Below are 13,415 nucleotides of genomic sequence, written 5' to 3' on the forward strand. Positions count from 1 at the left end.
AACGTCTATTCAAAAACTACCAACCCATTGTTTCACACGAAATCCTAATAACAAATTCATTATACATACTAAACTAAAATCTCATTACAAATCCCAGTCTATTTGAATAATGTCCAAATTATTGGCATACCAGTAACTTTGCTAAGTGTCGCAAAACTGAGTTTGAAGTTGAGACCGTTTGGGCTTCGATAGTGGGGCCGTGTACTCCAAGCCTTATATAAAAGGTTTGCTAACTCTAGAGCACATATGCACAGTGTAGTTTGATCCTTACAGTGTTCAGTTTTAGTGCAGTGATCCTTTTCAAAATGAAGGCCTATGTAAGTGTTGATAAATGAAATTAGTACAATTAAATTGTTACTAGTTAATATTTGGTATTGTTTTTGCGGTGTTGTGTTTTAGCGGAGATTGTTTTTTTTTTTGTAATATTATGATAGTAAATAAATATATATTTTTTTAAGAAGAATTCGAGAAAACAATTTATTTTTGTGATAAAAAAAAATCAAAATCAAAAATCAGAAGTAGGTTTTTATTAAAAGTAGTTCTAAAGTAAATAACTAGTATAATGTCATGTAATATTTCATTGTTCTACACACCAAAATTAAAAAAATATACTACACAGATAGAAAATACCTAACACTTAACTCATTTCGCGCGCTTTTCCCACAGATAAAACACACAATGCACATTCTTAATTGTTGCAATCGAACTGCTTATAGTCTTTGTATCTGCCGGGAATAAATTTCTTTACTTTAAACGTGAATATCAATTGTCAGACATTTTATTATAAAAATCACTAAAGGATTGTTTTTTTTTTTCAAACAATATAAAGCAGTTTTAACACCAACTAGTGCAACAGAGCTTTACGTTAATTCTTAACGTATTCCTTTTTATTTTTATTATAGAAATTTCAAGTCATAATAACACGAATATTGTCGGAATGATAAATGAAACGTCAGTTTATAATCAACATCAGTATGTTTCCATCCGCAAGCTTTTTTGGAAAAATCATACAATGACTTCTCCCGCTCTGGGCGAAGTGAGAAGGAGTGTTAAACTCTTACTGACTAAAGTTGCTGATTTAAAATAAGAAATCTCTTTAAAACTGTTCTATCTTAATTATTAAAATTCCTCTCTTAGAACAGAATCTAAATGAAAGCCTATGAAGCAAGTACAAAGAGGAAATGCTATAATGTGCTTATGCATTGGGACACAAAAAAGACGAACCATCCCAATGACATTACAAGTAATAAGGTGTAGATAGGTTATAAGCGGTCAAAAAGTGGCACATTAAAGTGTGGACAATTGGTAACTCTTTTGTAGTATAGGGCCGCTAGATAGAAAATATAGAGGAGCGTGGTTTGTTTGTCTCGCGTCTCCCCATAAAGCATTATTTTAAGGAAAATCCAGTTATAACATCTCCTCTTTGTATTTGCCTCATTTATTCTCCCAATGCTGTAAATAAGACAGTGATTACTTACAATCAACTAATCATATATCAGCATCGTATAAAAACTACAAACTTCATTAAAAACTTGATAGAGGCCTAACCTAACCAAGCGTTTTTCTCCATACAACACTTTCCCTTACTTATTCCACTTACCCATACTTACCTATCTATGTATGTCCGTGTTGCTTAGGTCCACTTTATTGATCCACTTGACAGCAGTCGTTGATCCAACTACCTTACTTAATTTTCGCTTCATAACTTTATTTCTCTTGTTTTCTTTATTTCCTTAATTAATTTACGTTATAAGTCTATTGGGTTCTTGCAAACTGCTTTATACGTAGAGGTTAAAGATAACCCCATTAACTACCGCACTCAGAGACATTAAATGGGTACTTAACCTATTCCTTAATAACATTTTTTTCCGAATAAGATTGGTAAGGATAGGGTTAAGTAATCATTAAATGACTCTTAGTATGGCGGTTAAATCTTTTACTCGAAAATAATCATAATGTAAACCCTTTTTTCTATGAATTTTCTATTTGCACTCAATAATTCTTCTGAAATCTGCAAAAATAGATAACATAGTAACTTATATATAACATAACAACTTCACGCGTAATTCCCGTAAGGCTATGTAAAACCTACAAATATGTACTCCGATAATACCTTACCTAATCCAGAAATCAAAACCAAACCCCTTCTTCAAAAATCCAGATTACGACTTATCTAGGAAGTCTGTTATCGACGCAAAAAAATTCGTCATATTTATAAAACCAGAATCTAATAAAATGAAAACTGTCCTAGATATCCTAACATAACGTATCTATCCGTCTGTTTGTTTACATTGTTCCAATACATAATAATGAACCCATCAAACAGTTTCGTCATCGACAGTTAATACGTAACGCTAACACGCGTAAACCATGTCCTATTATCCATATCATGGAATCCTTTCATTTAAATTCAAATCGTGGTTCGAATTTCGTTTCTGAACACACTCCTGCGCATATCAATGTACCTGATGAAGTCATATCACGCAACAAGTAAAAGTAATAGCTTGCATTGTTCGGTTCAATGTATGCGAAAATGCAGTTCAGCCTTCGATTTTGGCTGTGGAAGTTACATGTCACTTTCTTCTTGATTTGCATCCTTGGTGGAAGGAAGTGATAAGAGAATAGCATTTCGTAACTAGTCCTGTTCCAATACCAACATCATCAGCCTTTATTCTGTTTCCATTTACTACTGGTTGTAAGTCTTTTAAATAGTCGTACTAAGGTTGATTATAGTTTGGTCCTATTCAGCTTTAATCAAAATTGGATCGTAAACTTTTATAACTTGTCTAGATCGTTTCCCATAATTCTGATTCGATAGAATATCATTATGTACAGAAAATCTGTAGGCCAAGTTACACAAAACATTTTCTTTTTAAAGCAGTTCCTTCAATAATCCTCTCATCATTTCCAGATCGCAGTTTTCTTCCTGGCAGCCTCAGTTCTGGCGGATCCCGAACCGAGCAAAGTTGTCCAGAAGCGAAGTGGCCTGGTCGGTCATTTTGGAGCTCCCCTGATTGGTCATGGAGTGGCTTTGGGTCATGGATACGCGGGACATCTAGCAGGACCCATCGCCGCGGGACATTTAGGCGGGCCCATCGCCGCTGGCTATGCTGCAGGACCATACCTAGGAGGACCCGTTGGGGCAGCCATAGTTGGAGCTGATGTCCACACGACTGTCACGAAGCATGTTGGCGTACCTGTGCCTGCGCCCTACCCTGTTCCCGTGGATAGACCTTACCCTGTTGCCGTTAAGGTAAATAATTTTACACAGTGAGAATTATTGTCAGAAACTCCTCATTGACACAGAATACACAGAATAGAAATATATTTTTGTTACACTATTATCAAAGGTATTGACACTGATTTCTTTCTAATTCAAAATGATTATATGTACAAATAAATCAAGTGTGTATCATTGCAAATCATATGCAAAAAGTGTTACTGTGTCAAACACCCCAACCAAAAGTAATCACACACTAAAGACAAGTCATCATCGTCTATTCCAGGTGGCAGTCCCGGTGCCCGTAGACCGTCCCTACGCTGTGCCAGTCCCGAAGCCGTACCCAGTCACCGTTGAGAAGCACGTCGCCGTCCCCGTCGACCGTCCCGTGCCCGTGCCCGTGCCTCATGCTGTACCTTACCCCGTCATTAAGCAAGTAAGTATCGGGGACATGAGAGATCAGTCATACTTTTAATTGGGGTAAAGAGAGCACAAACGGTTGCATAATGTACAAATTCAGGCAAAAGTCACGATCTTCTGGTAGTGAAAGAAACGATTTAAGAAAAAGATAGAGTGAGAGAGAGAGAGTGACGGAGAAACCCAAAAATACAATAAGTAATGAGAACTTATATGACCGTAAAAGAATCAGCATCTAATTCATTGATTATATCACGTGTAATACATATACAAAAATCGAATCTAGGAATATTTGTCAAAGTGGAAAAATGATCATAGCTCCAAATTACGTGTTTGGTTTAATGTAAACGAATTTTCATAAGTTCACCTCTCGATAAAATAACTAGCAAAATATTACCAACTGCAACCTGCACTGGACTGCACGATCGGCGACGGATCTGGCGATCTGGGCAACCAGCAGCCGCGTAAAGTGTAACGGGTTCAATTTCCACACAGAGCAACTCTTTGCGTGATCCACAAATTGTTGTTTCGAGTCTGGATATCGTGTATGTGAACTTGTATATTTGTAAACGCACCTACGACACAGGAGAAAATCCTAGTATGGGGCAACGTTTTAAAAAAATACTTGTCAGAGAAAAATACATGATGTAAACTCTGAACCTAAATCAGACCATTTCCATGTAAACTAGAGATGATGACCATTTGGAATTCTGGTGTCGTCTGCCAGTAATGTAATTTCTATGGAGAAGAGGTTACGTGCTGTGTGCTAGTAGGTTAATGAAGCGATTCCCATTACACTGCACATTATCTAGGATTGTATAACATCGCCTTACCTTAGAGTGTGCCATAATATGTGTTTGTGTCAATAGGATGATGTAATTAGCTGTAAATAGGAACTTCATTGAAAAATTATGAAAATTTTAACATTAGGAAACGTCAAATTTCTAAATGAAATGTTCACATTTCATTTAAAAATTAAATCTTGCTAGAAGATCTCTAGAGTATAGATAGAAGTTACCTTTTTATATCAATGCAAATTGCACGCAGGCACCAATTTGGGTATGGAAGTATGGAGCTCTCCGTAGATAATTGCTTAAAAGTAAAATTACTTAATAATATTAAGAACAAAATGCATAAAAGTTAGTTGAAAGCAAAATTTGGAAAAACAATATAAATATTGTATATAGAATTGAATTCAACGGGTAATTAGATGCAGGAACGGGCTGTATGTTATAACATTTTCCCAACATTTATTCACCCCACTTCTGTATCTACTCACCCCTCGAACTATATTAACCTCGTTAAAATAAAACACAAAACAATACATAAAGCTATAATAAAATCACGTGAGTGTATATCTATCAGGTAAAAAGGTTTATTTCTCTAAAACAAACAATATCAACCTACAAGTAATCAATATAGGATCGTTAGAGCATGAAGCAGGTAATGATGCACATTAGCAGAGCTTCCGTCATGGCAACGTCGCTCCGTCGCCCGCGCCGCGTCGCTCAATTGAACTTAATAGTTAATGCTATACCGGTCTAGACACACGCCAGTTACCTAACTTATAAGTACTTCGTTTAACTTTAAAGTTTATTTTTTAACTAGCAATGTTATACAACTACTAGATTTTTTTAATATGTTTGTTTATAAATTACTAGCTGACCCGGCAAACGTTGTTTTGCCTTATACATTATTTCGTCAATAAAGGAAAAAAAATTAAGGGACAACCCTTATCAACTAGGAGTATGGAAAATATATTGTAGCCGATTCTCAGAACTACTGAATACGCATATAAAATTTGGTAAAAATCGGTAAAGCCGTTTGGAGTACGGTAACTAATATTGTAACATGGAAATTTTATACATTCATGTATACATATGTATAATGAACAGTAAAGGATTTTCCAAAGGCTAACTAGAAAATAAACAATTACACAACTTACTGACTGACCAATGATGCGAAAAAGCTAACAAAGTTTTCTAACGGCGCATTCCAATAACCTACCTATCGGTAGATTTGCCTACCAGCGGTAGAATTTTGACATAAGCTCCATACAAAATGTGTTGTAATGGATTGGAATGCGCCGTAAGTCTACCTAATCTCAGGAACAAATCAATAACGCACTATTCCAATTGCAGGTCGGAGTTCCAGTCCCCCAGCCCTACCCAGTAGCCGTACCGAAACCAGTAGCCGTCCCAGTACCAGCCCCAGTCGCCGTCCCAGTAGTCAAGTCCTACGCCAGCGCCCCCCTCATCCACGATTTCCACGGCCACGGCTATGGCCACGGCCACGCCTTCCACTCAAAACTTGGATGGTAAACTGTCCAATGACGTCACTTGCTTGTTGACAAATTAAAATTATAAACAATTTTTCTCTGTGTGTAGGAAACTTTATAGAAAATATGAAGGGAGTTTACGCCATATTCTAAAACGATTGTGAGCCGTATAGCCCTGTGATAAGGTGCTTTTTTAAGTAGTATGGATTTTAGTTTTTTTTTTTTAATTTGTCATCGAACGAGTGGTTGTTAAAGCGATATGTTTATGTTAAGGCATTTTCATATGGGATTATTGTTTGAGTCAGAACGTTATTATGTGATGTAGATAAGTGTAGTTTTATGTGTGAGTGTTTGATGCAAAGAGCTTATATCTGTTGTGTGGAACTTGGGAAATATTTGATTAAAAGAAAGTGATGGAAATTGACAGACTAGGAAACGAGGTACACAAATGGATATAAGTTCAGGTTTTGTAAGGAGTTAGGGATAAAGTGCAATCACAACGAAGCCTGACGCCATTTTATTGTTAACGTATTCAGAGTAGGTTATCCGTGATACCGCCATATTGAAAAACGAACAACTATTTAAATTGTTTTACTTTTAACAACTTTTTGGCGACAGATAACAAAAGTATAACCTACTCTGAGTACGTGTGGGTATTATATTTAAATTATATACTTAATTGCCATAAAGACTATGTATATTTTAATAACGAGACGCCATGACAGTTTTTATGTAAATATTTATGTATGTAAATATGAAGTTTAGAAGTTATATATGTAAGTTGTATGTAATATTTTATTGTCTGGTATACAGGTTCATGTTTTCACATGATCTCTAGCACGTGATTGGTCGAGGCTTCGTAAGTACCTGGTAAAGCACTGTTGTATATAGAAATCTATTTTTTCTATTTTCTAGCTTTAATGATGAAGAATAAAAGTTTATTTCGACCGCAGTCGACTAAAAACTATTTAGCGTACGACCTTTTTGTAATAAAATGTATATCAAATATTTTTGTTGTATTTCTTTATACCTTTCTCGAATATCTTTGTTTCAAGACCAATTTATTCTCTTAGTTTACATGAAAATGCATACATACTTAGTGAAACATATTCATATCATACAATTAATTTCATAAAATCTTACGCTTTACACACAGCGACAAAATTGAAAATAATACATATGTAACTATTATAAATACGCCTGACTTACCTCTACAAAAAAAAATGTCACAACTGAACACAACCGCTTCGCATAAATAGAACTTAATATCCCAGATCCAACTTAACTCATTATTTTATTCAATAGTAATACAATTACAAACAGAGGGATTTTTGTAAGATGTAGGTACCAAGGTGGTAAGTTACACATGTACATATTGTAGGTAGCATGTTGTAGGTTCGATTAAGTTAAAATAAAGTGACCAATCAGCCTTAGGTGTGTACTTATCGTCACAACTATCACACAGATACTAGATAACAGTTGTTCTCGAGGGTAAATAACAACTCAAATCACAATCACATGCAATCTAATTAATGACGGCCTGTTATGTATACCTGTTATTGGAATTAACAAATAAGTAGGTATATCAAAGAGGGGTTGGAATTGTAACTAAATCACATTTCCATTCTAATGTATATTAATATAAATAAGTCATAGAATGTAAGTATATTAACATAATAATAAAAAATAGTAAGTTATTTAGTAACAGGTAACAGGTATTAATAACCATGTTTTTTTACGGAACAGTAGCAGAAAGAACAGGTACCGTGTTTGACCTGTTACAGCTCAACTCTACGACCACTTTCTCAGGACGTGGCTCGGATACTTGAGCTATGGCTACTTAGCTAGCAGGACGTGACGTCATCGATGGAAATAGAGCGGGCTATGGCTGCCTTATGTAATACACCATAGGCTAGCGAAAGCATGGTAGTGTTTGTAATAGTACGCGAAGAAGCTGATTGCATGTGTTATGTCAATCCTTAGTTAGACTAACTACGTTGCGTGGTTGTTGACGAATGCATGCATTCTGCATTCTGCTGCCGTACAACGTGTAGCGGGTTCGATACCCGCGTGCAGCAACTCTTTGTGTGATCCACAAAATGTTGTTTCGGGTCCGGGTTGTCATGTGTATGTGAACTTGTATGTTTGTAACCACCCACCGACCCACGACACAGGAGGAAATCCTAGTGTAGAGCAACGTGTTAAAAAAAAGAAAAAAATATTTGATTGGCGATTTTATTTTGCCACTTTGTCGACAGTTCTGATTGTTTCATTAGTCATTTGTTTTCAATACACAATATAAAAGAAAGAAAAACGTTTCTAAATTAATAAGCTATGCAAATAAAATAATAATTATTATGTATCAAACTCTACTCTATAGATCTTCTATGCTTCCAACTTTATGGTATTCATGATTTATGGCTGTATCTAGCAGACGGCGTGGCGTCTGTGTGTAATGATGCGCAAGAGTGCATCGCAGTGACCTTTAGTACCGTGCTATATATAGAGATACGAGATATTATGATGTAGGTACTTATAAAATAGGATGAAGTTGTTTGATTTTGTTTCTTGCGTTTTCTGAATTAAAACAAAACAAAGCTTATTTTGTATTTTAATTGATTCCGATATTACAAAAAAATATCAATTTTTAAATCAATTAGGCTAGTTTTAACTTAAGGCCGATGGATTTTAGTGGGTATGGAGGCTTCTTTTGAAGAGTCTCACATAGATATCCCACTCGTTCCCGACGGGAGGACAACTATTACTCCCGGAATAAAAAAAATAAGTTTCACCTAAATCTAAATTAGTATTTTTTGTCAGATCATCTGAACAAAAGGTCCTATAACCACAAGAAAAATAGGTAGGTAAGTACCTATTTAAAAACAAAACCAACATAAACTAACCTCAATAAGAAATTAAACCACAACAGTGTGACAAAGGACAACCTTACACAATATGACGTGACCGGCATCGAATGCGGAACCCCGGTACTGGCCGCTACTAACCGTTGCGCAATGGGGGAAAGAGGTCGGCTGCCAGGAACCAGCACTGTTTAACTTAAGTATAGCTATTAATTTTGACAAGTATACTTAGAAATTAGGTAATACTGTGATCTATTTTGTAATAGGTGTGTACTAGGCATATATAAGTTAGGTATAGACTTATATGTTATGCTAGCTACTTCCGCGCGGTTTCACCCGCTCTGCTCAGCTTTTATTGGTCATAGCTGTTTTATAGCCTTCCTCGATAAATGTACTATCCAACACAAAAAGAATTATTCAATTCGGACCAGTAGTTTCGGAGATTAGCACGTTCAAACAAACAAACTCTTCAGCTTTATAATATTAACTAGCTGTGCCCGCGACTTCGTCCGCGTGGAATAGTTATTTTAGGCATTATATTTATTTTTGCAAACAACTTTCTCAGCTTCATAAATTATATCTGTTACCCACGGTTAATTTGTGCATTGAAAATTCGTGATAGCACTGGATTATGATTATAAGGAACAATCCACACTCATTTCTATACTATATGTGTTTCCACTGTTTTCCGGAAACCTGCGCCTATAGGTTGGGTAACCGCCACCCCGGTTTGTGTTTCAGAAATAAAATTCCTAGGGTACTTTTTAGATGGGCTCGCTACATACGCGTTATAGCAGTGGTAAGTCCCCTCTTTGAAGAGTGGCTTGAGAGGCGCTAAGACGTCCTCACCTACCGCCTGACGCAGGTACTTACCGAACACGGAAGTTTTTCGGTTGGTACCTGTTTCGAATTCGGCGGGAGGAAACACCCGGGCGTTTCGTCTGGGTGTCGTCATTGCGAGGACCGTCCGGAAGATATGGTGGAGCATACAGTGGCGGTGTGCATTGCATGTGCTGAGCATCGCCATGTCCTTAGGGATGTGAATGGCGACCTCTCACGTCCGGCTCTAGTTCAGGCCAAGGAGCGAGGGGGAAAGGGAAGCCGTCTCCCCTTCTGCGAAGCAGTCATCCTAGCTAAGGAGGAGGCGGAGCGCGTGAGGGAACGATCCTCATCACGCCCCAGCCGCCGCAGAAGACACTCCGGGCATCGAGGATCGCGTGACGATCCCCGGCCACCGTAAGCGCGGGTCAGCAAGCTCGTCGCCCGATCAAAACCAGACCCGTGCGTACCATGCGTCGCGTTCTGTGGTCAATGATTAAAAAATGATTTACTTCGTTAGTAAGACTATAATTTTTTTGAGTATAGTTACACCAGGCTCCGCGTCGTTCGCAAACAATGCCTCTCCTCCTGGCAGCGTCGTGTTTCGCACATCATGCGGCGCGGGTGAATTTTATATCGGAGTTATTTTAAAATTGTAATATCTTCTAAGATGTTTATTGAAGTTTAGTGATGTCAAAGACAATTTTGTTCACAATTAAATACTCTTAATGAACAACACATTTATTTCGATAAAGATTAATATTTTTTCGTTAATACAACTCTTAACAAATAATGCATTAATTTCGACCCAGTTTGATTACCATAAAAACGATTCTAGTAAGTTAATCCTAAAAGATAGACATATACTGTCGCGGACTTTTTTTAGATCATTTTAAGAGGAATAATTATTTCATACATATAATTTTCGTATCTTGAACCATTTTCGCAGCGCACGCAACGGAAGCCCTCAAGAATTAATAATTTCCCCCGTTTTGTCCACATTTTCCTTTATTTCTTCGCTCCTTATAGTTATAGCGTGATGTTTTATAGCCTATAACCTTCCTCGATAAATGGACTATCCAACACAAAAAGAATTATTCAAATCGGACCAGTAGTTCCGGAGATTTGCGCGTTCAAACAAACAAACAAACAAACAATCAAACAAACTCTTCAGCTTTATAATATTAGTATAGATTAATAATTAAAGTATAGATTAGTATAGATGTACTAAAACGTAAGGTTATTATATTATACTAGCGACCCGCCCCAGCTTCGCATGGGTGCAATGGTGATACATATATTATGCATGTATTACACATATAAACCTTCCTCTTGAATCACTCTATTTATTAAAAAACCGCATAAAAATCCGTTGCGTAATTTTCAAGATTTAAGTATACAAAGGGAAATAGGGACAGAAAAAAGCGACTTTGTTTTATACTATGTAGTGATTAGGTACGTATATTGCTTAGGGCGCTTACTCTTGAAACCAAACTTAATGTCAATTGCAATTTAATAAAATCTGTATATTCAAAGTCAAAATAAGACAACCCAAATCGTAGCTGAACGGTCTCGGTGAACAAATAATAATAAAAAAACAAACATCCGAACTGAGTACCTCCTCCTTTTTTGAAGTCGGTAAAAATAGTTCCATCTATACTCGATACTTGGTACTATTTAGATTCCCGCGCTAGTCGCCTGATAGTGATCATTACATAACTTCGTTTAGTAACTAGCTTTAAGTTCATACTACTACGTAACTAGGGCACAGTAACTGCCATGACAGTTAACGAAGTATAGAGGTCGCTAGTTTAGTAATGATAGAAGAAGATCGCATTAGATTAGATTGTTCATCATTTGAGTTAAATTAATTAATCTATACATATAATAAAATCGTAGAAAAGTGCTGTCTGTACATTGAAAATAAAAATAAAAAAAATAGCAGGGGTTATTGTTATGTCGATGTCGAACCCAAAAATGTAATTAACTTTTTTTTGTCTGTTTGTCTGTTTGTCTGTTTGTCTGTTTGTCTGTTTGTCTGTTTGTCTGTTTGTCTGTTTGTCTGTTTGTCTGTTCGTCTGTGCGCGCTAATCTAGAAACGGCTGATCCGAGTTGGATGCGGTTTTCACGAATATATTGTGGGATGCTTAAATTTACATTTAGTGTTTGTTTCATGTCAATCGGTTCATAAATAAAAAAGTTATGTCAAATTAAAGAATCACGTCGAACATTCTATGCTTATACAATTAATCTCCGCAACTATTTGACGGATTTGGTTGAAATTTGGTACAGATATAGTTTAGAACCTTAGAAAGGACATAGATATATTTTTATTTCAAAAATCAAAAAATAAAAATAAGAAATAAATTATTTATAAATAATTCTATGTCGATCGTTACACGACTTCGGTTCATGTTATTGTTTTAATTTATCGAAAAAAAGTAAATAAATAGTAAAAAGGTATGAAAAAAATAATATCAATATAATAAAACATTTAGTACAAAGAAAATGCTCTAACGGAGTATAGATAATTCTATGTCGATCGTTACACGACTTCGGTTCATGTTATTGTTTTAATTCATCGAAAAAAGTAAATAAATAGTAAAAAGGTATGAAAAAAATAATATCAATATAATTAAACTTTTAGTACAAAGAAAATGCCCGAACGGAGTATAAATAAATAATCCAAGTTGTCTTTATCCTCGATAGATGGCGTTGGGATCGAAATAGATCGCGCTATGGTTTCGTTACATTCATTTGGTTGGGTATCGGCCGAGCGCTTCGGTACTATCGTAGAAAAAGTGTATTATCAGTCGTATGATTATTTGTCTGTAGTGGTCCTGCTGTTTCGTATATTCTAAATTGGTTTCGTTGTATTTGTCAATTAATAAGTTTATTTGTTGGGTTTTCCTGGTTTTTTGGTTAAACTATTTAACGTAGGTTTAGTTTGATATCGATTATTAGTAGTTACTGTAGTTAGTTTTTTTAATAAAATTGTAAGTCTAATTTTTTTAATTAGATTAGATTAGATTTAAGTCGTTTCTTTTAAATTATTTAGTTTAAGCTTGGTTATTATAGCATAGAGGATAGGTTGTAATATAGTTTCTTTTTTAATTGTTATAAATTCGTAATTCGTAGCTTTCTTTAGTTTTAAGTTAGTCCGTTTTTAAACTATTTTTTCAATGCCCTAAGTGAGTATACATCTATTAAATTCAAACGCAGAGCTCATTATGTTGATTTTTGAAGAGTTCCCTGGAATATCTTCCACATCTCATTTTTGAAGAGATCCCGCGAGATCGGGAACTATGTGGTTAAAACCAAAAATTTGCCGGAAGTCACTATTCCACGCGAACGAAGTCGCGGGCAAAAGCTATACTATAATAAATCTGTAGAAGGGTCAATTCTGTACATCGAACATATTGAAAAAATAAACAGCAGGGTTACTGGGTCGATACCAAACCCAAATATGTGATTAATTTTTATTGTCTGTCTGTCTGTCTGTATGAAGGCATCATGTGAAAACTAACGGTTCGATTTCGATGAAACTTGGTATACCTTACTATCCTGGGCATAAAATAGGATACTTTTTATCATGGAAAAATGCGTAGAAAAAAAAAGAATCTTGATTTTCAGTTTTATATTACAGAACGCGAACTCAACAGCAGTAGCTCAATAGAGGGATCTCCTTAATTATTATGAGCCTAGCCGTATTTGGGTCCAATAGATATTTATAAGATGTCATTATCAGAGTTACTCTAAATGGAGAAATACAACATTCACGTGAAGACCGACATCCACGCGGACGGAGTCGCGGGCGGAA

The 13,415-nt window shown here is 35.8% G+C and overlaps 1 protein-coding gene across 1 annotated transcript; it reads left to right on the top strand.

The window, feature by feature from the left end:
* The first annotated feature begins 201 nt into the window (after positions 1-201).
* LOC118267666 (tetra-peptide repeat homeobox protein 1) lies at positions 202-6,923 on the top strand. Its single transcript, XM_035581775.2, has 4 exons — positions 202-317; positions 2,912-3,253; positions 3,507-3,656; positions 5,779-6,923. The coding sequence occupies exons 1-4, from the start codon at positions 306-308 to the stop codon at positions 5,956-5,958; spliced, it is 684 nt and encodes a 227-aa protein (XP_035437668.2). The 5' UTR covers positions 202-305; the 3' UTR covers positions 5,959-6,923.
* Positions 6,924-13,415: the final 6,492 nt, after the last annotated feature.

Source organism: Spodoptera frugiperda, chromosome 6, assembly GCF_023101765.2.
Source record: "Spodoptera frugiperda isolate SF20-4 chromosome 6, AGI-APGP_CSIRO_Sfru_2.0, whole genome shotgun sequence".
Classification (NCBI taxonomy): domain Eukaryota; kingdom Metazoa; phylum Arthropoda; class Insecta; order Lepidoptera; family Noctuidae; genus Spodoptera; species Spodoptera frugiperda.

What these genes read in the sequence shown, in the direction of transcription:
- LOC118267666 (XM_035581775.2), top strand. An exon ending in CTTACCCTGTTGCCGTTAAG is followed by an intron (nt 3,254 to 3,506) that starts GTAAATAATTTT and finishes CGTCTATTCCAG; the next exon opens with GTGGCAGTCCCGGTGCCCGT. An exon ending in CTTACCCCGTCATTAAGCAA is followed by an intron (nt 3,657 to 5,778) that starts GTAAGTATCGGG and finishes TTCCAATTGCAG; the next exon opens with GTCGGAGTTCCAGTCCCCCA.